This window comes from Saccopteryx leptura, chromosome 2 (assembly GCF_036850995.1).
Source record: "Saccopteryx leptura isolate mSacLep1 chromosome 2, mSacLep1_pri_phased_curated, whole genome shotgun sequence".
NCBI lineage: Eukaryota > Metazoa > Chordata > Mammalia > Chiroptera > Emballonuridae > Saccopteryx > Saccopteryx leptura.
Window position 1 is genome coordinate 354,859,711 of NC_089504.1, and position 26,639 is coordinate 354,886,349.

General features: G+C 49.1%; 1 protein-coding gene across 1 annotated transcript; it reads left to right on the forward strand.

Moving 5' to 3' along the window:
* The first annotated feature begins 280 nt into the window (after positions 1–280).
* On the forward strand, positions 281–26,519 carry PCTP (phosphatidylcholine transfer protein). The gene is made up of 6 exons (XM_066364625.1): positions 281–461; positions 15,240–15,357; positions 18,826–18,905; positions 22,212–22,383; positions 23,818–23,885; positions 25,231–26,519. Exons 1-6 carry the CDS (start codon positions 318–320, stop codon positions 25,294–25,296), a joined length of 648 nt encoding a protein of 215 aa, XP_066220722.1. The 5' UTR covers positions 281–317; the 3' UTR covers positions 25,297–26,519.
* Positions 26,520–26,639: the final 120 nt, after the last annotated feature.

Genomic DNA, 26,639 nt, shown 5'->3' on the forward strand with positions numbered 1-26,639 from the left:
CGATGACATTAATGTCTTCCTTCTTCCTTCCATCTATAAATAAGCCTCCCCACTTCCTAGCTCAATCCAATTTTTCTCGTTTGACTTTTTTCCAGTCTCCCTCTTCTCTTGCTCAGCTCCGCCCAGTTCTCTAGCCCCGCCCCCGTCCTGGCTCCGCCTCCCCTAGACTCCTCCTCCCCACTGAGTCCCACCTTCCCCTCTTTCACTTCTCTGTTCCCTGCCAATCACTCTGGGCCATCCTTTCGCCCCGCCCCCGACCCTACATCAAGGCTTCCAACCGCCTCCCCTGCAGGCGGAGGAGCGGTGGCTGCGGAAGGATGGACTCTCCTATGGCCGGTGGCTTCTCCCAGGAGCAGTTCCGGGAGGCCTGTGCCGAGCTCCAGCAGCCCGCGCTGGCCGGGGCCGACTGGAAGCTGCTGGTGGAGACCTTGGGCTTCAGCATCTACCGGCTGCTGGACCAGGTAGCGGCCGGCCTGCTGGAGGACCGCGGGGCTGCAGCGTTCCGGGGCCGCCCTCCGCGCGGGGACTGAGGGGCTGCAGCCGCGGAAGGCTGGACCCGGGCGGGTCTTCTGCAGCTGGGAGGAGCGATCGCGGGGGCGGTGCCTCCAGCTGACCGTCCTGTGCACCGAGCTGAGTTTAGGAATCAGAATTCAGCCTTAAGTCCGAGGCCCCACGGGGGTGTAGTTCGTTAGAGTTAACGGTGAAGTTAAAACAGGGGTCTGCCGATTCTTAGCCCCATGCACCTCCGGGCTGGGTGCCAGCGGCGTGTGCGTGTGGGTAGTGTCCCTGAGTTTGAATATAAGGGGAAAAAGAGACTGGACTTTTCAGAGGCCAGATGTGCAGGGTGGCTAATGTGTGTGGACAGGAGTGGCCCCGAGGAAAGACCTACAATCATCTCTAGCCATTTTAGTGACTTGCTTCTTTGGGCTGCTGCCTCTTCCTGGTAAATTGCACTTAATAACTTGAGTCTAAGCGTCAAAGCCTAGGAGGAATGGAGGTAGTTATTAAGCAAGTCTCCAGTCGTTCCTTCAGGCCTTTGGAAGCAGGTAGCCATCAGGTGAAAGGGTCAGATTGCACCTGAACCCTGTCATCAGTTGCTCTGTGGGATAGCAGTTCATGACAAGTAGGTTAAAAGTCACCCTTACGCAAGGTAGGTGAAATTTTGGTTTCCTGGTTAAGGACCGGAGTATTATGGTGTCAGAGCAGGTTGGAGCTCTGCTTGTCTTGTTATGCCGTTGGTTCTAACTAGGTGAACAGAAGTTCACATTCTGGAGCAGACAGAATTAATTTCCTAGTATAATTCCATCAGTTATCTTGGTGCAAAAATGGGCATGTGTTCAGACAGAATCCACTTATCTTCTCTCTTATTATTCCATGTCGCTTTCACCAGCCACATCCAGGCATTTGCCAGATTTTGTCAGTTGGATTTCCCAGATGCGCCTGACATTTGACCCATTTCCCTTCCGTTTACTTTTCAGGTGGCCCCAAACTACGGCCTGCGGGCCGCAATGCGGCCCCCTGAGGCCATTTATCCAGCCCCCACTGCACTTCTGGAAGGGGGCACCTCTTTCATTGGTGGTCAGTGAGAGGACCACTGTATTTGGCAGCCCTCCAATGGTCTGAGGGACAGTGAACTGCCCCCCTGTGTAAAAAGTTTGGAGACCCCTGCTCTGTTTGCCCTTCGGATGGCACCTCTCGCCTGGAATTGCAGTGACCTCTTAACTAGTCTCCCCGCCTTCCATCCTATACCTTTCAGCCTAATCGAGCACTGGAGGGGCCTTATCACTCCCATCTCAGTGGCATTGTTGATTGCAAAATTAATAGTAACTATTCTAATAGCCAGTACACTTTGTGCTTTCTTATATTCCAAGCACTGCTTAAGACTTGGCAGGTAGTGACTTAATCCTCACATTAGCCCTAAGATAAGGTACTATGGTTAGCACTTTTTTTTTTTACCTATATGGAAATGAATCTGGAACCAGAACTCAGCTGTCTTGCTCCAGACCTGTGTAAGAAATATGCTCCTCTGTTGCCTCTCAGAAAGAAGGCAAGTGCTGCTGGCAGTCTAACCTGAACTAGTTTGGTCTTAACTCACATTTCCAGCTCTGTCTCCCATGACTTGTGCATACAGCTCCTGTCCTCCCACCACCCTATACTCCCCTCACCCCATGTGCCTGTGGGGTTTTTTTTCTTTTGTGCCTTTTAGCCCACAGGATCCATTGCCTGTGAGCTGAGACAGAGGGACTGACTTTGTTTTGTGTATTGTTTCCATTGTGTGTTGTTATGTAGCAGGGACCACTTCCCTCCTGTGGGGAGGACCTGTGTGGCATTCAGAACAGTTCCTATCCCTACTGACCATACTGCACGTTCTACCCGTTCTGGGATTGAGGACAGTCATGGCACACAGATGTAAATTAGAGAGCTGTTGTATATTTGGAGGGCCATAAGATTCCCATAGGTGTGCCACCGAACCTCAGCTGACAGGACGGAGGGCCAGTGTGGCAGCCCCCCGGGTCAGGGTACATCGTCGACAGGACGGAGGGCCAGTGTGGCGGCCCCCCGGGTCAGGGCACATCGTCGACAGGACGGAGGGCCAGTGTGGCAGCCCCCCGGGTCAGGGCACATCGTCGACAGGACGGAGGGCCAGTGTGGCGGCCCCCCGGGTCAGGGCACATCGTGGACAGGACGGAGGGCCAGTGTGGCAGCCCCCCGGGTCAGGGCACATCGTCGACAGGACGGAGGGCCAGTGTGGCGGCCCCCCGGGTCAGGGCACATCGTGGACAGGACGGAGGGCCAGTGTGGCGGCCCCCCGGGTCAGGGCACATCGTGGACAGGACGGAGGGCCAGTGTGGCGGCCCCCCGGGTCAGGGCACATAGTGGACAGGACGGAGGGCCAGTGTGGCGGCCCCCCCTGGGTCAGGGCACATCGTGGACAGGACGGAGGGCCAGTGTGGCGGCCCCCCGGGTCAGGTCACATCGTCGACAGGATGGAGGGCCAGTGTGGCGGCCCCCCCCCGGGTCAGGGTACATCGTGTCCCCTGGGACTTTGACCTCTAGCATTACCCAGCGTTGTTTGCTGCCTGACCCTGTTGGCTGAAGCCTCATTTGTTTTCCAGGTTGACTCCCACCTTTTACCTTCCTCCTGGAAGAGAATTCTGTCTAATCTGTAGTTAGTACATCTTATGAACACCATAGATTTGGGGTCATTGTGTTTTCATTTTCATTTGTCTCAAGGTAGCTTTTGAGTTTCTCCTTGATCTCATTGTTAACCCACTCCATGTTGAGTATTCATGTTATTTGCCTTCCATGTGTTTGTTGTTTTTCAGTTTTGTTTTTTTATTCTTGTAATTGATTTCTAGTTTCAAACGATTGTGGTTGGTTAAGATGCTTGAATTTGCTGGGTCTTGTTTTGTGATCTACATGTGGTCTTATTCTGGAGTGTTGCACATGCAATTGAAAAGAATGTATATTCTGCTGCTTTGGAGTGAAATGCTCTAAAGATATCAATTAAATTCATCTGGTCTAATATGTTATTTAATGCTTCTGTTTCCTTGTTGATTTTCTATCTGAAAGATCTACCCACTGATGTCAGTGGACTGATATACTCCCCCATTATGACTGGATTACTGATGATCTCTTTCTTTATGTCTATCAATATTTGCTTTATACATTTAGGTTCTCCTATTTTGGGCACATAATTCTTTTGCATTCAGCTACCCTGTCTTTTGGTTGGAGCACTTAATCTATTTACATTTGAAGTGATTATTATTAGATATCTAGTCACTGTCATTTTTTTATTCATATTTATGTTCTTTTTTTCCCCCTTCTTTTTCTGAAAGAAGATCCTTTAACATTTCTTCTAATAATGGTTTGGTGGTAACGAAGTCCTTCAGCTTTTTCCTGTCTGGAAGCTCTTTATCTCTCCTTCAATTTTAAATGACAGCCCTGCTGGGTAGAGTATTCTTGGTTGTAGGTCCTTGGTTTTCATCACTTTGAATATTTCTTGCTAATTCCTCGGGCCTGAAAGTTTCTTGTGAGAAATCAGTTGACAGTCTTATGGGAGCTCCCTTGTAGGTAACTTTTTTCTTACTGCTTTTAAGATTCTCTCTTTGTGTTTAACCTTTGCCATTTTAATTATGATGTGCCTTGGTGTGGACCTCTGTGGGTTCATCATGTTCAAGTGCTTCCTGGACTTGTATGTCTTTTCCCTTCATCAGGTTAAGGAAGTTTTCAGTCATTATTTCTTCAAATAGGATCCCAATCTTCTCCTTGTTCTCTCTCTTCTTCTGGTACTGCTGTGATGTGAACATTGTTACTCTTGACCTTGTCCCAAAGCTTCCTTAAACTATCCTTATTTTTAAAAAATTCTTTTTTATTTTTGCTGTTGTTGGGTGTTTTCTGCTACCTTTTCTTCTATATTGCTCGTCTGATCCTTAGCTTCATTGAATCAGCTATTGATTCCTTCTGTTGTATTCTTTATTTTAGTAATTGTCTTCTTCACTTCTGACTGGTTCTTTTTTATGGTTTCTGTGTCCTTTTTTGTTCCTACTATCTCTTTGTTGAAGTTCTCACTGAGTTCATCTACTCTTCCTCCAAGTTCCTTGAGCATCTGTATAACCAGTGTATTGAATTCTGGACCCAGTAGATTGCTTTATTCCATTTTATTTAGTTCTTCTTCCAGAGATTTCCCCTGTTTTGTTTTTTTTTTTTCATTTGGGGCATGTTTCTTTGTCTTTCCATTTTGGCTATCTCTCTGTGTTTGTTTCTGTGTATTAGGTAGAGCTGCTGCATCTCCTAGTCTTGGCAAGGTGGCCTTATGTAGTGGCCTGAGGAGCCCAGTGGTACAGTCTTCTTGCTCATCTGAGCAGGTTCTCCAGGAGTGTCCCTGGTGTAAATTGTGTGTGCTCTCCTGCTGTAGTTGATCCTTGATAGCTGTTGGCATGTCAGTGGGTGGGATTAACCCTCCAGCTGGCTGGCTGGCTTTAGGATTGACCACGACGACAGTGTACGAGCTGCTGTGTGGAAGCCTATCACATGGAGCAGGATTCGTTCCAGTGACTGCTGAGACGTCCCTTTGGGTGTGCTCTTTGTGAAGCTAATCAGGTGATGGTCTGTTATGATCTAAAGCTGGCCACCAGGTATGTTGGTTCTGGGGCCTCTTGGGCGGGACTCTGGTGCCGGTTAAGGTCAGCTACTGCCTGTGGCTGACCTGGGGCTACCTGTTAGGATCAGTAAAGCGATAGTGCTTGGTGGCTGCTTGTGATGGTCCTGGATGCACCTGGGAGGTGCCACGCTGTGAACTGAGGCCTGCTGCCACCAGTGGTGGGCCTGAGGCAGATCAGCAGAAGGCCCACGGCACCCTGGGACTGCTGCTGCTTGCCGGCTGCCAGAAGAGCTGGTGCTGAAAGGGCCTCTGGTGGTAAGTAGATTGTGCGAGGCAGGGTCTCCGGGAGTCACAGGGGCGGGGGGAGTGCTATTTGCTAGGCTAGTACAGACTCAGATTAGGCTCTCAGCAGCCTGGGTTTCCAGCAGCCTCCCGGATCTCATCCAGGGTTGTGCAGTCCTCACTGAGTTTCACAACCAGATGTTACATTGGCTCCTCTTCCTAGCTCTGGTGTTCCACGCCGAGCTGAAGCCCCTCGCTCCTCAGGGGTACATCTGCAGTTGAGCTGTCCCTGCGGATTCTCAACTGTCACAATTGGGTGCAGGGCCAGCCTGTTCTGCGTCTTTGCCCTCCCTACTAGTCTAGACATGGCTTCTTCTTCATATCCTTAGTTATGGGACTTCTGTTCAGCTATTCTTTTACGGTTTTCCAGGTGAATTGTTCTGTAAATTAGCTGTCATTTTGATATGGTCATGAAGTAGGTGAGTGCAGTGTCCACCTACTCCGCCATCTTGTCTGGAACACATGTACATTTCATGATCCCGCTCAACTAATCTGGAAGACAGGCTTATATTCCTAGTTTAAGGATGTAAGGAAGACCCAGAGTTGCTAAAGTGAACCACCCAAGACCTCATAACTAGTAACTAGACACAAACCAGTCTACTCTGATAAACTCAGTACCAAGTATACAGCTTGTTTCGAGGCAAGAACCAGACTCTCTTTCAGGAGGTTACGCAGTACTAGCCCAGGGCTGCCACTGGTGTGGTGAGAAGAGCATAGGGTTTGGAGGCAGATAGTCCCGAGTTAAATCCTCACTCTGTACCACTATCATTCATTTATGTAGTCAGGAAATACTCATCAAATGCCACCCATGTGCTGCTGCCCTCCTGACACGGGATAAGCAGGGAACAGGGGTTGGAGCTACTGTTTCAGTGAAATATATTTCTGAGCAATGAACAACCTTCACTGATGAGAGTAAACCCGTAGTATATAATGAAGTGTTGCGAGGAAAATGCTACTAAGAAACTAAGTGGGCTAAAGGAGTAGGGGGATGGGCGGGGTCGCTAGGGGAGATGAACTGTATTTTAGATGGGGGAGTTTGGGAAGCCCTGCGTGGGGGAAGAAGTGAAGTGGAAGATTACATCATTCAGATATCTGCAGGAGAAATAACCAGGGTGCTTCTCAAAACCCAAGCACATTAGAATCCCCCAGGGAGCTGTAACGACATCACCAAGCCCTACCTGAGAGTCCCAGATTTAACTGATCTGAAGTAGGACTTAGGTGGTTCTTTAAAAACTACCCTTTCATAAAGGGGTTGATTATTCTGTTCTCTCTATTTTTATGTATGTTTGAAATGCTTTAAAAATAAAAGATTTCCTTGTTATGGTTGTTTTGTCTTTGTTTTTTTACTGTTCAAGCTTCCCAAGAGACTCCAGTGAGCAGGATGGGTTTTAAACCACTGCAGCAGAGGGAACGCTTAGTGCTGAGGCCGCGAGCCAGGCTGTGCCTACCTCGCTTTTCCAGGAAGTCAGAAGGCCACAGCCTGGGCTGAAGCTGGGCTGGAGAGCACTGAGGGGCTGGGCCCCACTCACCAGCAAGTGCTGTTATTGTTCCGTTACTTTGAAATCCCAGCTTTCTCCCTTGCAAACCAAGGATCATACTTAGCTTTTAGGATTGCTGCCCTTGTGATAATCATGGAATTAAATGATGTGTGGCAGAGTGGTTCTCAAACTGGATCCTACATCGGACCACCTGGAGGGCCTGTGAAGTTTAGAGTTGAGACCCCACTCCCATTTGAAGGGTGGTCTGAGCTTAAGTGGCACACCCCAATATCATTCAAAATAAAATATAAATATATTGGAGGTTTAAGAAACAAAAAAGTCCCTCTCTGATATGAGCGGTTGCAATATGACTTGGCAGTAATTCATAGTTTCCTGGGTGGCGGTGGCAGTGACCTCAAAAAGGATGTCGGGGAACGTCATCAAGAAGATGTGGCTGCTTTCACCTGTGAGCTGGATCCAGTCCATGGGAGGCCCCTCGCTCCCTCTCGTGTGCTTGGAAAATGCACACCACTTGCCTTCCAATACTAGGGGCTTCCCACGGACACAGCCTGGAGACAGAAATGCGGTGGTGAGGTTGTCTGTGTAGGTGACTGCCCGTGGTTAAGGTTTCTCGATAAACTTGTAAGATTCTGGCGGGCAAGTGCAGGAAGCTACTCATCTTTCAGCTGCCAAAGAGGAGCTTCATGTGTAAGTTCCCTGCTTGTTACACCTCCCACCAACAAACGTCCCTTCCTCAGTCTCTCCCTGCCTCCACGTCCGGGGGCCAGTTTCACATTACACCCGGAAAGCTCCTGGCCAGGTTGACAACCCAACAAGGGATTGCCAGACGTTTTCTGTGAAGGGCCAAATAGAAAATATTTTTGGCTCTGTGGGCCAAGAAGCAAAATGGAGGGTAGTGTGTAGGCACATACATATATACGTACTGCTCACAGAAATTAGGGGGTGTTTTATAGCTTCATATTTGTTTTGAAATATCCCGTAATTTTTGTGAGCAGTGTATATTACCCTTTAAAAATGTAAGAGCCATTCTTTGCTGTGGACTGTTCACATTTAGCCAGCCCAACAGATTGGCAACCCCCAGCCTGGAGGATAGTTTTGATGCGTAATTTCTCTATCATTTTAGGATTTATGAGCCCAAGATTCTTTCTGAGTCTCAGTTTCCTCACCTGTAAACTGGGGATAATTCCTGCTCTGCCGAAGTTGTGTGGGGACCCAGGGTCAAAGCTCCTGGTAAATTAAATGGTGTTTTATTTTGAGCAGTAGCTGGGATGACCATGTGTCCCTGTATCCCCACTGCAGGCCTGCTTTACATTGTCCTAGCAAAAATTTTTACGACTGCCACTCTTAAAAGTGTGCCAGTGGGAATTATACGGTCACCCTAAATACAGCAATGCACTCAGACAGCTTGTTGTTTGTCTAGCGATTTGTTCAGAGAGTTCAGAGTTTGGAGTCGGTATCACAGACGATGACCTCTGCCCTCAGACCACTGGCTTTGTGTCCACATTCTGCCGTTTAGTAGTGTGTGACTTTGGCTGAGTTTTCTAATCTCTCTCTTTATTGATTGAGGTATCATTTATTTGAGCTCTACTGAGAGAGCACTTACATACCATAAAATTCACTCACTTTAAGTACAATTTGACGATTTTTAGTAAATTTCTGGAACTACGTATGCCATCTTCACCAGAATCCGATTTCAGGACATTTGTGTTACTCCCACAGGAAACGCCCTGTCCACTTGCAGTCTCTCCCTGTCCCTACTCCCAACCCCTGACCACCACCGCTCTACCTCCTCCTGTCTCTACAGATTAGCCTTTTCCAGATATTCCTCAGAAGTTCTTTTAAGCCTCGATTTCTTTGTCTGAAAAATGGGTTTACTTCACATGATCCTTGTGTGAATTTAGTGGGATCATCCGTGTGAAGCATTCATTCAGCCCAGTGTCTGCTATTCAGTAAGCACTCAGTATTACCTCTCATTATTTTACCGAGATTGAACCTACCATCTTTTCTTAGAGAGATCTAAGATATTAAATCAGATTGAGCTAGCTGTCTTTTTTCACACCGTCTTGGTACACACTGCCCAGCGGCGGCTGGAGGTGTGGTTCCTGCCATTAGAACTGAGTTTCTTTGGTGAAAAATGCTTGCTTTTCCTACCGGTCGAGTCTGTCACTGGCCAGAGTGGCTGAAGCTGGACGGCTGGCACTGTCGCAGGCTGGGGCGCTAGGCTACCTGTCCCCCTGAGAAATAGAAATGAGCTTTTCTGTGAGAAGCAAAGAAAATTTAGTGCACACTCCAGGGCGCATTTGCAAAATTAGGGAAATGTGATTAATCAAAGCTGTCCTGTAGTGAGTGATATGAACGCAGATAATAAGCACCATAAATTGAAAAGAATGAGCGAGGTCAGTTGGGGAGTGGAGCGGGGGAGCAGGGGTCCCCTCCAGGGATCGCCTCTCTGTGGGAATTGTCATGTCAAAGGCAAACATTATGACATTTTGATATTTCTCATGTATAAATACTTTCTCTCTTACAGACTTTATTATGCATAGGATAAATAAATGTACCATCATTGTCAGTAATGCTTCTCAAAGTATTTTAACCCTGTGAATACAAGTGAAAAGAAATTGAACGGTTTCTTTTTTCATGCATTTGAGTTACCATTGCTAAGAAATGTAACGGCTTGATGTGTTGACAAGTTAGCGAGAATACCAGATCTCAAAAATTAGCAAGTTGCTGAACTATATACCTCCACACCCCCTCCAGTTCTTCATTTATAAAGTGGAGACAATGATATGCTTACTTCCAGGATTATTGTGAGTATTAATTATTAAGCACCGTGCCTGGCTTAGAGCAGGCACTCCGTGGATGTGAGCTTGCCTAAAAATACGCATGATGTTACAGATCTGTATCCTGAGTTCTTCAATCTGGGAAAAGGGAGATCATCATACCAGCCTTATTAATGAAAGTGACATCTAATCCTGAATGCTTATTATGCTAAGAACTTCGGGTGGATTATCTAATTCAATCCTCACAGTCACTTCCTCAGGTAGCAACTCATTAGACCCACTCCGCCGCGGAGGAAAGAGAAGTCAGCCCTCGAAGGGCTCAGACCCTCTCCCGGCTGTGGCTCGGAGCCCTGGCTGGAGCCCCAGGCTGGGTTTTCTGGCAACAAGGTTACTGATGACTCTTTGGCATAATTTAAGGAAAGCCAGCACCGCCCCTGAATTTTTTTTTTTTTTTTTTTTTTTTTCATTTTTCTGAAGCTGGAAACAGGGAGAGACAGTCAGACAGACTCCCGCATGCGCCCGACCGGGATCCACCCGGCACGCCCACCATGGGGCGGCGCTCTGCCCACCAGGGGGCGATGCTCTGCCCATCCTGGGCGTCGCCATATTGCGACCAGAGCCACTCTAGCGCCTGAGGCAGAGGCCACAGAGCCATCCCCAGTGCCCGGGCCATCTTTGCTCCAATGGAGCCTTGGCTGCGGGAGGGGAAGAGAGAGACAGAGAGGAAAGCGCGGCGGAGGGGGTGGAGAAGCAAATGGGCGCTTCTCCTGTGTGCCCTGGCCGGGAATCGAACCCGGGTCCTCCGCACGCTAGGCCGACGCTCTACCGCTGAGCCAACCGGCCAGGGCCCGCCCCTGACTTTTGAAGGTGGTAATATTCATTCTTTCTCCGTTCCTTCCTTTCCCTTGGTTCTTATCTGAGCCCCCCCCCCCCCCCCCCCCCCCCCCCCCCCCCCCGAGGCAGCATCTAAAAAGTACCTCTTCTGGTAGTCGGAGGCCTGGTGGACAAACACTAGGCTTAGGGATACCGGGTGGCATCTCCGTGGGAGGTCCATCCTGGGTGGTCTGGGCAGAAGCCCTGACCTGGGGACCTTAAGGAACAGGTTCTCATCCAGGCTTTGCCACCAACAGTGTAGTTGACCGATGCTTGGCAAGTCGCTGACATCTCTTACAGAAAGGGTTTACGGCCCCTTCTGTCTCTAACACTCTATGCGGTGGGTCCTCTTTGTCTTGATCATTAGCTCGTGGTCTGGAATGATGGTTTAGGCAGCGTAGAGCTAAATAAGGAGCCACTGTGGGGAGTAGAAGGGGCTGGTGCCTCCCCTCCGAGCTGTCCTGAGTACTAGCCGTGGGACTCAGACAAATATCATTCTCAGACAAATATGCTTCATTTCTTTCTATAAAGATGGAGGCAATGCCAGTGTTTCTATCTACACCACAGGGCTATGGTCAAGATGACATGAGACCTGCAGTGGCGCAGTGGGTAAAAGCATCGACCTGGAACTCTGAGGTCGCCAGTTCGAATCCCTGGGCTTGCCTGGTCAAGGCACATATGGGAGTTGATGCTTTCTGCTCCTCCCCCCTTCTCTGTCTCACTCTCTCTCTGTCTCCTCTCTGTAAAATGAATAAATCTAAAAAAAAAAAAAATGACATGAGATGATGAATGTAACCTGGAAACTGCGCTGTGCTAGGAGCAATGGTTACTAGTGTTGATATAATTTATAGCAGGTCACAGTGATCGGAAGACTTCAGGTACACGCCATTGCAGCGACTGCAGACAGGTCAGCGGAGGAAGCACACTCCGAGCTGCCAAGCCAGGTTGTGTCTGATTTCTGCTCAAGGCTCAGGATGCCATGCCGTGGGTCCCAGCCAGGTTATCAGTTTTCTTTCTGAGTTACCCAGTGGAAGGAGGCGGCTCTCTCTATAACACAGTGTGGAGTCTCTGACACCTCTCTGCCAAGGGAAATATATTTCTATTTAGTGTGCATTACAGGAGCCACTTGCTCTTGCCTCTCTTTCTTGGCAATGCATTGGAGCGAGGCTTGTGTACTTCTGCACTGTTTTAATGAATTCGCACACAGTCCCGTTTCCCTGCAAGTGTTCCTAAGTCCTGTTCGCACTGTGCTGTTAGTCTACTTTTCCACTCTCGTGTCAAATAAGAACAGATCTGGACTTAGCAAGGAGAGACTGTTATTCTAAAGGGTTATTGCAAAGTTGGGGGAGGGATTATTATAATAGGAAGACATAGATCTGTGAGTGTCTCAAGAATTAGTCATGAGAGTTTTTCTTTAAAAATTTTTTGTTTTAATTTAGTGATTGGGGGGGGGGGAGAGAGAGAGAAACATCAATTTGTTATTAATTTATTTATGTGTTAATTGGTTGCTTCTGGTATGTGCCCCAACCTGGGATCACACCTGCCACCCTGCTGATGCTCTAGTCAGCTGAGCTATGTGGCCAGGGCTCAGAAGAACTTTTCTTTTATAGACAGTAATGAACAAGGTCAGAAGCCATGTGTGGTGAGGCCAGTCGGTTCTTAGGGTCTGGGTGCTGGCTCAGGCTGAGGGTGGGCCAACCGATTCTTCGCTACTCGTTAGAGTATAAATTGGTACAAAGTTTCTTAAAAATGTATAAAAAGTATAAAGAACCTTAAAATGTTACTACCCTTTAAAATTTATCTCTAACTTCGCTACTGAAAAAGTTAGAATTATGGACCAAATTGGTCCCTATGAAATAATAGATAATACCAGCAGTATTTATATTTGTAAAAATATTTGGAAACAGCAATAATTTAAAAGAATACTTAGTGTAATCTTTCCATAACTTTAATATAATATTGTTCAGCATAAGAATACAAGCTGTTCACACCATGTTACTCCCATTTTTCTAACACACAGAAGTATTTATTTACCTAAAAGAAGTGCCTCAAATATTACCAATAGGTATTTGCAGATTATGAGTTTACATGCCATTTCAATTTTTTTATTCTTTTTTTTTTTTTGTATTTTCCAATTTTCCTATAGTGACTCTAAATGATTTCTGTAAGTATAAAAAAATTTTACTGTATTTTTTAAAAGATGGAATAAAAACATGAGTATGTTTACTGAGATCTTTTTTTTTTGGATGAAATAATGGGTGAAAAAGTACTTTGACCCAAGAAATAGGGTGGGGCCACCCAGCCCTTGAAAAGGACATTTTATTGACAGACGAGGAAAGGTGTTACCAGTGCTTTGTTCCTGTGGAGTTCTGGCCTTTCTCACTTCGGCCACCGCGGGAGTGTTAAAGGAAGCCGTCACAATAGCGCATTCTTCTGCATTCACGTAAATCGCATCATTCTATTTTCCTCTCCCCAGTGGGCTTCTGTTTTCTGCGATATGTACAGGACTGAGGTCACTGAGCCTGGAATGGCATTCAGGAGGGGAAAGGAACCAGTTTGGCTTAAGGAAACAGTTTGTCTTAATTTATCCAGATAGCCAGAGCGAACTCCTCCTGTAAGGCTGGGGACATAATTATCTCAAGACGTAATTGTCCCTTTTGCTGGGTATGTGGAAAAAACGGGGCTCCGGAGGTTTCTGAACAGGGAGCTAATTGTCTCTCTTCCAAAGCTGATTGTAAGATGTGTGGGTATACATGCGTGGCAGGTATATAAACCCTCACTGTTCTTCCATGTGTGAGTGCAGGGGAGGGGACAGAAGGGACGGTTTCTCCCGAGGTCTGTCCTGCCTTCTGTTTGGGCATCCATGGCACAGCACAGAAGGGGCGGTTTCTCCCGAGGTCTGTGGCACAGCACAGAAGGGGTTCGGTTCTCCTCGTGTGTCACTGATGACAGGTAGCCCTTGGTAGAAGCCGGGTGCTTTTAGAGCTGGAGAAATCATTGTGCTTTCAGTGTCAGTTTTACCTCCCACCGCTTGCCAGGTACTTTCACGTACACCTGCAGTTTCTAAACTGGGAAGTATTTATCTCTGGGTTATGCCACCTGAGCCAGGACACCCCTGAAGCCTCAGATGTCTAGAAAGAGTCACCATGTTTTCCCCCTGACTCTACAGTTTCTGGTATGGTGTTGAAGAAGATGGCGTCATTTATGCAAGATGACCCAATAATGTTGCGTTAGCACATGGAAGTTGTGTCTAAAGGCTTTCTTTCTGTTTGCTTTGCACTGAAATGGAAGAGCCATTGGTTTAATCTTAACATTAGACCCTCTCGGCAACGTGAGGGTCAGGAACTTGAAGTTGCCATTGTGCAGAGTGAAAAATGTGTGGTGTGGCCAGCTCCAGCCCAGTCCCCTTGCGGACAAGGGTTCTTGTACTTTGGAATCTACAGATGGTTTATTTCCTGAATAAAAGGGATTAATATGATCAGAAACTGATGTTTCTCCCCCTTTTTAGCCCTTAATGCAAAAGTCCTTTATATAAAAAAAAAATGAAGCAGTTGTTGAGAAATTCTATCCTGGAATTGATCAAACAGTGTGTTGGGTTGCATCGTACCCCATGGATATCTAAAATAGTGTCCTGTCCTCTGAGTGCGAGCTGCCTGGATGACACCCCCACTGGATGTTTAATAAGCTTCTCAAACTCGACAGTGGAGCTCTCGATTACCTCACAGCCCACAGGATAACTCTTCCCCAAGTTTTCTCTCTCTTTTTTTTGGAAAAGGAACTCTCCATTTGGCTGGTTGTTTGAGCAAAGGTTCTAAGAGTTATCCTCAATCCTTTGCTTGCTTTATCCTCATAGTAACCTGTCTGCACAGTGATTGCTGTTGACATTACTTCCAAAATATGCCCCTAAAGCTCTGACTTCTCTCCATCCCTGTTGTCACAGCTCCGTTCACGTCACCATCTTCTCTTATCTGGTCCTCTGCACTGTCTTCCAACCATCTCCTTGCTACCTTCGGATCTGCGCTCTACCATGAGCAGTGATCACCCTTTTAAAGTCATCCATTGGGTTTTCATAGCAGTTAGAACAAAATACTTCACCTTGACACTGGCTGACAAATTCCTTTGAGCCCAGTGCTCCCCCCCCCTCAGCTCCTGCTACTCTCCGCCTCCCACCGTTCTCCAGACCCCCTGGCCTTTGTCCCTTGAGCAGGCCAATCCGTCCACCCGAGGGCCTTCCCCTACCAGGAATGGTCTTTCCTCATCTTCCCATGAACGACTGCTCCTAAGGTGTAGGACGAGAGGTTCTGATAAACATCCCCCATGGAAGACCTTTCCTGATTTAGAACTCCTCTCCTCCAAACCTAGCCCCACTTACCACGTAACCCTTCTTGTATCCTGCTGACATTAGCCGGATGGTGTCTATAGCCGGTACCCCCACCAAGGCTCCGGCTGCCTTTAAGGCCCGTGAGGGCAAGAGCCCTTTCTGCTTCTTCACCACCACGTCACCGAGACTCCCGGGAGGTGCTCAGTAAATGGTGTTGCGTGCACCCTGTCCTCAGCCGTCTGTTGTTCATATGCCGTGCACTCCAGCTGTCTCTCAGGCTGGGACTCAACAGGTTGTTTCTGCCTGTTCTGTTTTCACAGAAGACGGGGCTTTATGAGTACAAAGTCTTCGGCGTTCTGGAGAACTGCCCGCCGGCACTCTTAGCAGATGTCTATATGGACTTAGACTACAGAAAACAGTGGGACCAGTATGTTAAAGGTGAGTAACATCTAGTGTTAAAAAAATCAATTAGAAAGTAGAAAGCAGCAGGTTTAATTTCTATTCTATTAAGTTTCATTTTTAATTTTGACATAAAAATCTTAAGTGCTGGGCTGAAATGTGCCTTTGCTATTTCTTGCATATTCCTAGATCTTCTTTCCAGCTTGCTTTGATTTCTTTTTTTAGAGAGCGACAGAGACAGAGACAGAAAGGAAGAGATGAGAAGCATCAACTCTTAGTTGTGGCACTTTAGTTGTTCATTGATTGCTTCTCATATGTGCCTTGACCAGGGGGCTCCAGCCAAGCCATTGGCCCCTTGCTTAAACCAGTGACCTTGGGCTTCAAGCCAGTGACCTTTGGGCTCAAGCCAGCGACCATGGGTTCATATCCATGATCCCATGCTCAAGCTGACAACCCTGCACTCAAGCTGGTGAGCCTGTGCTCAAGCCGGTGACCTAGGGGTTTCAAACCTGGGACTTCAGCGTCCCGGATCAATGCTTTATCCACTGCACCACCACCAGTCAGGCTCCAGTGTGCTCTGAGGGCTGGTTGGTTCTCTCTGTAAGTTGATTGTCACCTGTATATCTACGTGTCATGGAAGGCTTCTTGGAGGAGGTGGTGTCCGAGTTTTGTTTTGGAAATTGAATCCACGTTTTAGAAAGAACAAGAATACTATGTGAGGAGGTGAGGGTAAGGGGAGGAGTGGTGGAAGGGCATTCCAGGCCCAGAGAACAGTGGGAGTAAAGTCAGGGAAGTGTGAAACTATATGATGTGTACACATTGTGAACAGTTTGGCGGTAGAATCCAGAGCTAGGGTGGGAAAAGGGTTCAGACCCCACGCGTCTCTTCTCACTGTCAGTGTGCAGCTCTCAGATTCCACCCTGTAAGTGACGGAGAGTTATGATGGTGCAGTGGGTAAAGCACTGACCCAGAACACTGAGATCACCGGTTCAAAACCCCGAGGTCTCTTCTCACTGTCAGTGTGCAGCTCTCAGATTCCACCCTGTAAGTGACGGAGAGTTATGAAGACATTAGCCTGGGCAGTGTGGTCTAGTGGGTAAAGCACTGACCCAGAACACAGATCACCGGTTCGAAACCTCGAGGTCTCTTCTCACTGTCAGTGTGTAGTTCTCAGATTCCACCCTGTAAGTGACGGAGAGTTATGATGGTGCAGTGGGTAAAGCAATGACCCAGAACACTGAGATCACCGGTTCGAAACCTCGAGGTCTCTGGCTCTGAGCGCAGGCTTATCAGTGTGTGATCGCTGGCTTGAGCTGGGGATTGTCCATATGATCCCCAAAGCCCCCCAACTTGAGCCCAGAGATTGCTGACATAAAAAACCCAAGGTCTCTGGCTTGAGCAAGGGGATACTGGCACGCCCCGGTCAAGGCACACGCAAGAAGCTCAATGTACAACTAAAGTGAAGCAACTACAAGTAGATGCTTCTCACCCTCTCTCCCTTCCTGCCTCTCTCTCACTCTCTCAGAATAAAAAAAAAAAGGACTCTCCTGCCTTTTAAAGGATGTTAAACAGGACTCTCCTGCCACTGGAGCTGGGAGTGGCCTCTGCTGTGTCAGTCACCGTGGAATAGAATTGTGGGGTGGCCGAGGGGCACATAAACTCGGAAAGACCCGTGCTATACTCAGGACTCTTGGCTTCAAGTCCCAAAACGCTCACTAACGCCAGTGTCAGAAAAGGACCCCTCCACTGAGAACTTCTGGCTTCCAGCGGAGCTGCCTCCAACACTTAAATAATTTCTCATCTCTTGCTCTGTTCTGTGCTGACCGGCTCCTCAGGCAGGTTCCTCAGCCAGGCAGAGGTGGCCCCCAGAGGTCCCAGGCTGATAAATAACCACAGAAGTAACCCCAGAGGAACAGGAACAAGGATTCCACGTTCCTGCCAAGGGCAGCTCGGTCCCAGGATCGGCTCTCCTTGGCTCAGCATGGATGACGTGCTTCTTATTTCCTGTGGACGTTTGTCACGGTTCTGGGTCACTTACTGTTTCCAACAATACTTCCTACCCCGGGGAATTGCGATGCTCATGTATCCCAGGGAGAACCCGTGTTTTCTCCGTCCCAGTCTCCCTAGCCGCCCTGGGTCGGTCACGTGATATGGAAGTTGCCAGTAAGGTGCACATGGCGCTTCATTTTAGGAAGGAGCAACATGAAGAAGCAGGCAGCCTGCAGAATCCACTTCCCGATGGCGCTCACAGCAAAGACATCCTGACTTTGGGGGACACAGTTGTGGAGCTTCTAACGTTTGTTACTCAGCGTCAGCAGTTCTCGCCGTGGTGTCCGATCCATCATCAGCAGCAGACTGGCATCTCCAGAACAATCCTGAGGCCCTAGACCTAACTCCCATCCTCCCGGATAGTCTGTGAGCTCCCTGAGAGCTTTACTGAACCACTTTTCAGCCTGAACCTGCTCACATGGCAACCTGAGACCCCGGCCAGAGGCACCATCTCTGACCTAATCTGCGTGGCCACGTCTTGCTCAATTGCCCAGCCCTGAAATGAATGCTGAGCCAGTTCTGCTTAAAACACCTAGTGGGCAGGAGGGGCAGGAGGAGGCCCTGAAGGAGAATTGAGATGCTAGGCCAAGTAGGGGGAGCAGTCAGTGCCCAGCAGGAAGAAGCAGCAGGTGCCCGCTGCTTCCCTTCCTTTCGAGGGCTGTCTTCCGCCTCAGTGGCACCAGCGGGCTGCCAAGCGCATTAATAGATTTTTCTTTCAAAAACTGGATTATATAATACGTTTTCTCCATTAGCATCTCAAGGGACTCTCTTGGTTACTTCAGTAGCCTTGGCCTGGCTTCCTCTCTGAATGGTTAGGGAGAAGCTCCCCGCGCAGCTTGGGGTCAGAGGGTGTGCATGCCATCGGATTCCTTTGCGATCCTCCTCCAGGAGTGAGCTGCTGTTTGCACACAATCTCATGATGGTAGTGCGGGGGAACATGGGACAGAAGCAAGACACTTCAGGTTAGCTACCTACCATCACGCCACTTTCTCGCTGTTCAGGAAAGGATGCTGCTATCTCTGGAACCTTGATTCCCCAGCTAAACACTGCAGACTGGGACTCAGCACTGAGCCAGCTGTCCCGGCATAACATCTGGAGGGAAGAAAGGTCTTAAAAGCAAAACTGTTGGTACTCGAGTGACATCTGGTGGTCACTCTGATTTTAAAACCTGAACATTTAATTTTGGATGCCTGTGTTTCATTGCATCCTGAGAGTCTTGTTTTTGCTCTGAGGTAGACAGATCTTGTTGGGTGCTTTTATTTTGATTACGTGGTTTTTATCGCACGGTGCCCCTAGACAACAAGCTTCTAGGGGTAATGAGCATGCCTGACTTTAGAAGAATTCTGTGCTATGTGTGTTAGTGGTTTATTATTCCCTACGAGGTCATCCTACCTCGGCTCCGTGTTCATTGCAGCCAAAGAGGCTTCCAGATGCACTAACATCTATTGTTCTCCTTAGAACTCTATGAAAAAGAATGCGGCGGCGAGACCGTGGTCTACTGGGAGGTGAAGTACCCTTTCCCCATGTCCAACAGGGATGTATCCTTTCCCAGGGGCGCCGCGCCTCGGCTTTCTCAGTGTTGCTGTGCCGCCCCGGGCCCTCGGCCAGTGGTGGTATATCCAGCAGGTGTGGACAACATTGCCTTTGATTCTTGCGGAAGCATATGCTAAAGCTGTTGCTTCTTGTGTGGCTGTCAGAGACCTCTGAGTGTGACTTCTGGGCCTGACCATGTGGAGTGCCTGGAATTGTGGTCACTTGGAGGGCAGCTCCTGTTTTCCTGAGACATCTTCTAGGGCTTGAAATTGCTGGGCCACAGAAGGGGAACTTGGAAAGAACTTTATTATAAAGAGTGTTTAAGATGCTCCCTCAGTCTCTAGGGGGGGAAATGACGGAGGCTTGCGGACAGGTGACTCCTGGCAGAATGGGGACTGGAACTCAGGCCCCCACAGCTCTAGCTCTCCTCGGACCCCCTCACGTTTCCTTGACTGCACAGTGGTCCCTCTGTCACTATTGGCTCTGGACACTGCATGCATGTTTCTTCCCCTCGATTTCCTTCTTTATCTTCTGATGCAGTTGAATGGGCTGTGGGAGTGGTAGCCGCCTCTCCAAGGTTCTTGGAGGCCCACCCAGGACCAGCCTAGGAGGGCGGGATGGAGATGTCCTGGGTGGGCAGGGGGTTGGGATGACGGACAGGCACTTTCTCCTCCGTCACGGGGGCTGAACACTTTGCACGCTGAATTCCCATAGAAGATCCTTTCAGCCAAGGGTCTCGTGGGTTAAAAAATAGACCTTGTAAACCAGTGGATTAAGTGACCACTGGGATCTTCTCCAGCTCTAACAGTCTGTAAATCTGTTTGTTCTGAAGTCATTATTCTCTAAACAGAGAGGACCGTGTGTGTTTGTGTTTGTGTCTGATATATGTGTCTCCCTGGCCCCCAACTAGATTTGAAACTCCACAAGGGTTTATTTCTGGGCACAGTTCCCACGCACTAGTGGTCGTTTGTGTACACATGGGATGTGTTTCAACAAACTGTGGCGTACTGAATCCCATAGGTTCTACGTGGCTTTCTCTAATTCTCCCAATAACTGTGCCAGGTGGGCACCCTCATTCCCATTTCACAGTCAAGGAGACTGAGGCAAAGAGCTGCTTGGCAGCTGACTCAGGTTCACACACCGAGGGGGTGGTAAAGGCAGGTGTGGGAGCAGGTGCAGCTGTCTCCAGAGGAGGTAATCTGGACCAGCCCATGGTCCCACGTCTCTGACCTCACAGGGACACTGCTGGGTCTCAGGAATGACACCCGGGCTCCTTAGGCTTTTATTTCATTGGCTTTCTAATACCACACCAACCCCATGAAGCTGTTGCTTTAGTCTTTCTATATGCGTATATGTCTCTCCAACGAGGCTTGTTAAATAGTTGAGGACAGAGAATAGTGCAGTAAAGAACATTCATTTTGGAGAGACAGATCCCAGGCTGAGTACACATCCGTTCTCTGCTTTGCTGTGTGACCTTGGAAGAGGCATTCCATGTCTCTGGGCCTCAGTGAACTGGCGGTTCTCCAGTTGTTGGCTATATGGCACATTGGACCTTGCCACCCTTCAAAGACCTCTGCCATGTTTTTATATTTATTTATTTATTTGTTTATTTTCTTCTTTTCCAAGTGAGAGGAGGGGAGATAGACAGATTCCCACATGCGCTCCAACCAGTATCCACCTGGCAACCCCTCTGCCCAGCTCTGCCCATCTGGGGCCATGGTCGTGACCGAGCTATTTTTAGCACCTGAGGCAGAGGTTCCATGGAACCATCCTCAGTGCCAATTGAGCCATGGCTGTGGAGGGAAAGAGAGAGAGGAGAGAAAGGGGAGGGGGAAGGGTGGAGAAGCAGATACAGTAGTTGCTTCCCCTGTGTGCGCTGACCAGGAATCGAATCTGGGCCATCCACATGCCAGGCTGATGCCCTACCACCGAGCCAATTAGCCAGGGCCCACATTTTAATCAATATATGTATCAAGTTAATATTTCCTTAGTGGTGTGTCAGGTGATGTCTAGCACGGGAGCTGAGTAAGTTGTGGGAGAAAGTAGGACAACATTTTCTGTTTTGTGGGAGAGAGGAGAGCCAGAGTCTAAAGCAACGCCATTTCTTCCCTAAAACATTTAAGAACTTACTGCTCTGACTTAGAGATTGGGGACAATAGACTACCTGTGGGCGGCCTGAGAGAGGGGTGGGACAAGTGCGGGTGCTTCAGAGACTCTGAGGTGGCATGGGCTGTGGTTGTTGCTGTGACAGTCAATGCAGTTGTGTCATATGCAGGGTGATTTCTTATTGCCGTAGGCTTTTAATTGCTTCTAGTGTTAAATCTAAAAGCCTGTCGCTTGAACGTATCAAGGACAAACAGGCGAGCCCTGTCCACCTGTGAAAGTCTAATTAGGTTCTGAAGCTGTATCTGGGCTCAGATTCAGGTGTAATCACTTCAGCGGGGCTGTGGGATCTGGGGCAGGTTTCTTTACCTCTCTGATGTAGTCTTCTCACCTGTAAGATGGGGGTCCTCACCCTGAACTCACAGGGATCCGTCAGGGTCAAAATAGATGCGTTAGGGAGAGCACATGTTCATTACATGGGAAGGGCTCAATAGTGGTGACCTGTCACTTCTAATGACTTAATTGTCTTCCCTAGGACAGCGTTATTGACATAGTCATTGTTCTGTGGTTATTCAGGTGAAATAACTGTTATTCCTGGTAAGCCAGTGTTACCACAGCGTGTACATCAGCCTCCTAAATATTTAGCTACTCAGTGTCTCCACAATCACCTGTTGTAGGTAACATTGCTTGCTGGTTCCTGGTGAATAGAGATTAGTAATTAGAGCTGCAGGGGGTGCGAGGTCAGGACAAAGAGGAAGGACTTGGGGTGTTTATCAAGTACTTATTCTGCCCCGGCCTTTCCATAATGCCTCCACCAAGCCTGCCTGCCGGGCAGTGTTACTCCTTTTTCTTACCTGGGGAAACTGAGGCTCAGAGAGGTTGAGTAAACAAGCCAGGATCACACAGCTGATGGGTGATCGATCCTCTGCTGTCTCCCTGTGACTTCTTAGAGAAAGGAGGAGGGGTTTCCCCTGGATGCATATTTAAAGACATCAAGCACGATTCACCATGGGCAGTGCATGCTCTCAGATGATACAGCAGGTGGTATGAGGCACGATCTGGCAGCGCAGGTGAGGGGACAGGGCGGGTGGGTGAAGTGACAACAGTGCAGGGGACCAAACGCCAGGCGGGAGGAATCCCCTCCCTCTGCTTCCGGCCGGCAGGGCCTCCCTCCAGCCTGTCTGACGTCACCTTGACCGGCACTGCAGTATGTCTACGTCCGGCAGCGGCAAGAGCTGGACGTGGAAGGACGGAAGATCTACGTGGTCCTGGCCCAGAGCAGCGCCAAGCCGCCCGTGGCCGAGAGGCCGGGCGTGATCCGGGTGAAGAGCTACAAGCAGAGCCTGGCGATTGAGAGCGACGGCAAGCAGGGGAGCAGAGGTAACGCGGGCGCCCCGCCCCGGCCGCCCCACGAGGCCATGCTGCTTGGGAGACAGAAATCCGCGATGCTCGTTCCCTGAGGTCAGAGATTGGGCGGGGGGACAAAACAAATCAGCCATGAGCACCCGGGCAGGGAGGGACTCCGTTTGCCCCAGAGACTTGGCTGGCCAGAGTGCGAGGGGGGCGCTTCAATGTGACTCACTCCATCCTTGATGGCCTCTTGTACATCACAGTATGTCAGGGCGCTTAGACATGACTCAGGCTGGTGTCGTGGATAGGGCCACGAGCTGGTAGCAGTGTTTCTGGGGGCACAGCTCCCTCTCAGCAAAAACCCAGAGACTCGGTCCTGCGGACCTTGCGTTCCAAACACAAGAAGAGCTGGGGGCGGGCTCCAGGCCACCTGTCCTGCTGGAATGAGGGTGGCCATGAACCCCAGGCAAAATCTGACCCATTGTTCTGATACCTGTTTGATCTGCCACCTTGACGGGTCAGTGAACTTTCCTGAATCTCCATTTTATCATTCATACACTGGGGTTTAATTTCACCAGCTCTTTACAACGTTGGGTTAATGAATGAGAGAAATAATGAACGACTATATCCAAGTGTCAGTTGTTTAATAAATAGCAGCAAAATATATCTTGTCTCTGATTTTTAAAATGTTTATACAGTGTGTCCGTAAAGTCATGGTGCGCTTTTGACCAGTCACAGGAAAGCAACAAAAGACGATAGAAATGTGAAATCTGCACCAAATAAAAGGAAAACTCTCTCAGTTTCATACCTATTCAGTGCAGTTCGGTGTGGTCTCACGCATAGATTTTTTAGGGCTCCTTAGGTAGCTATCCCGTATAGCCTCTACAGACTCGTCACTGACTGATGGCCTACCAGAACGGGTTTCTCCACCAAACTGCCGGTTTCCTTCAACTGCTTATCCCACCGAGTAATGTTATTCCTATGTGGTGGCACTTCATTATAAATGTGCTGATATTCATGTTGCACTTTGGTACAGATTCGAATTTAGCAAGCCACAGAACACAGTGAACTTTCCTCTGTACCATCCACATCTCGACTGGCATGGCTGTGGGCTGCTCCGCTGTATACACGGTGTTACGTCATCATCTGCGCATGCGCACATGCTGCCACATCATCCTACAGAAACTGGGAGAGTTTTCCTTTTATTTGGTGCAGATTTCACATTTCTATCGTCTTTTGTGCTTTCCTGTGACCGGCCAAAAATGCCCCATGACTTTACGGACACACTGTACATACATGTCCCGAATGACAAGGCAGAGGAGAGGAGTCCCCGCGGATAACAAGTTACCGTCCTCCTTTTTTTCTGGGTGTGAATCTGACGGTGGCAGTTTCTCAGGGTTTGTCATTTACTTCTCTAACATGTTTTCTGCTTTCTGAATTGTCCTTTCTTTCTCCCCCCTCTAGTTTTCATGTATTACTTCGATAACCCGGGTGGCCAAATTCCGTCCTGGCTCATTAACTGGGCCGCCAAGGTGAGCTCCCAGGAGGCAGGAGGGGGAGGTGTGTTTGACAAATGTTGACTTAGCCCACGGGGCTGTCAGGCCGAAGAGACGGCGCTGTCTCAAGCCTAATGAGGCTCTTTTTATGAAACAGCTTGGTTGAGTGACCACGGTTAGGATGGGGTTGCCAACACCCAGGATGAAGCTGGGACAAAAGACAAAGACGCCTCCTCGCCTGCCCTTGTAGGAACAATGGTGCCTTTGGCCCTGTCTCTGCTTCGGAGGAGTAGGCCAGGCAGCCCTGGCTGGGGAGACAGCCGGATGTCTCCAAGCCCGGGGGGAGCCTCCAGCGTTGTTGTTGTTGTTGTGTAAGGAGAGGGAACTCCAGGGGAGGCCCCGGTCCCCAGAGACGGCCTGGGAGCCTGCGTTGTACAAGTCTCAGGGGCCGGAGGGCTCCACAGACCCCCTGGGAGAGTGAAGAGCTCACTGCCTGGGAGCCTGCTTTGTACAAGTCTCAGGGGCCGGAGGGCTCCACAGACCCCCTGGGAGAGTGAAGAGCTCACTGCCTGGGAGCCTGCTTTGTACAAGTCTCAGGGGCTGGAGGGCTCCACAGACCCCCTGGGAGAGTGAAGAGCTCACTGCCTGGGAGCCTGCGTTGTACAAGTCTCAGGGGCCGGAGGGCTCCACAGACCCCCTGGGAGAGTGGAGAGCTCACTGCCTGGGAGCCTGCTTTGTACAAGTCTCAGGGGCCGGAGGGCTCCACAGACCCCCTGGGAGAGTGGAAAGCTCATGGCTTTGGGTCAAACCCATGTGACTTTAAATCCAGGCCCTGCTCTGACTGTGAAATCTCTGGAAGCTATCAAGTGTTTCCGTTTTAAAAGACGGAGATGGTATTACCAACCTCATAGAGTGGGAGCAAATAAGACAAGGTTTGGGGCAAGCCTTGCACAATGATCAACAGTAACTCACCAGTAATGCAGCCAGCCTCATGGCCCCAAATCCTTACCCATCTAATTCTGTAAGGCGAGTTCTTCCATTTGTTGGGAAGAATCGAACCAGCCAGCCCAATCCCATCTTCCAGCTTTTCTTTTTCTCCTTCAAGAAACGGTGACTCAGAAATGTCTTCGCTTTTCACCAGAGAAAGCCAAAATAGAAGGCCATGTCTTGCAACAGTGGCCTCTGTCATCTTAGTCTCACCTACGCCCTGGATCTTACCTTTTGTCATTATCTGTGACGACATTGTGGTGAAATCAGGTCCAAGGCCCTATTGTCTTTTAAAATTCTCCCCCAAGCCAACTTGTTTACCTTATCCACACCCTCAAGGATCAGGAGTGATTGCTCTGTGGACACAGCAGTGACAGTATCCTTTGCTTTGCAGAACGGAGTTCCTAGCTTCTTGAAAGACTTGGCCAAAGCCTGTCAGACCTACCTCAAGAAAACCTAAGAGAGAGGACGGGAGCCTCGTGCCCACGGACTGATGTCTCCGCAAGTGCCGTGACCCGTGGACGCTCAGCCTTCCTTTCGCTTCCCATCTGCAGGGGCCGGCACCCTCTCCAGCTGGCCTGGCGTGCGTGCGTGTGTGTGTGTGTGTGTGTGTGTGTACGCGCGTGTGCATTGAGTGTGAGCGCGCACCTGACACCCGGCTTCCTTTCCCACTCTCTCTTCCCGGGGACCCCAGCTCCTTCCACTGTTGAATGTGGGTCAGATCAGGGAAACTGCTGCTTGTTTATTTTTCAAAAGGGAAGTCCTCAGCAGGGACACAGTCACTCCATTGTGACCTTTGAAGGGGATGGGTGGGTGGAAGACCAACAGCAAAGCGTAAGAATGACCAGTCCAGACCGGCCCGCTGTCCACAGGGTGATTTCTTGTGGCCCCGGGGGGACTGCTGAGTGTTACATCCCCTCCAGAGCTGACTCCCAGTGCGCCGGGGACTGGGAGGCTGTGTTGAGGTCCATTTGCCTTAACCTTTGGTGACTCGATTCGGATGGGATTTGAGGTGAGAATCCAGTAAGTCTCTGCCTATTCCCGCTCTTGGAGGATCCCAAGCTGTTTTGATTTCACCATCTTGAGAACCATTGTCGGCCTGCCTAAGCACATAATGCCACAACCATTTTGTCCTCATCACCTCTGTCTGGGTTTTTCTCGTTCCTGTGCCACTGGGGAGAGGTGGTCCATACCTCACTAGCTCTGCATTTTACTGGAAACTGAGGCAGCAGGATGGCTCTGGTTGTCAGCAAAAGCCACGATGCTGTGCACACACAGCACTGTGAGAAAGGGCCCTTCTATGCAATAGGACTTTCCTTCTACACTATTTGGAGATGTTGAGGGGATTGTAGTCCACAGCCAGGGAAATATCAATTGGTGGCTTGGTTGACTCTGCACATTTTCTCAGGAGTTCTACCTAAGTTGTCTGCCTCTTTCACCACCTGAAGGCTTCTAGTTTTCTCCTGAATGTTGGGAGGGCAAGATATTCTGTGACACAGCCTCGGTGATCTCAGGGAAACATTTTAAGTACTATGTGAAACAGTATCAAACCTTGATTAATGGGCGCAGAAATTCAGGATGGAAAGCCAGAAGCAAGGAGTTCATTAAAGTGGGGCCCCTCACACTGTGTTTTCTCTTTGGGTAGCAAAGTTATTGAATACCGAATAAACATGGAGTGACTTCTGTTTGTCTCGTCTGCAGCTTCCTTCCTACCTGGTTCTTTTTATGAGAATGAATCGGTCTGGTTTCTTGTTTACAAATCCTATTCAACCTAACTCGTAGACTTGAACAAAGAGGAATGTT

Coding starts and splice junctions, on each gene's coding strand:
- PCTP (XM_066364625.1), top strand. CDS start 318: ATGGACTCTCCTATGGCCGGTGGCTTCTCCCAGGAGCAGTTCCGGGAG. Junction 22,384..23,817: donor CGGCAAGCAGGGGAGCAGAG/GTAACGCGGGCG, acceptor TCCCCCCTCTAG/TTTTCATGTATTACTTCGAT. Junction 23,886..25,230: donor TCATTAACTGGGCCGCCAAG/GTGAGCTCCCAG, acceptor TTTGCTTTGCAG/AACGGAGTTCCTAGCTTCTT.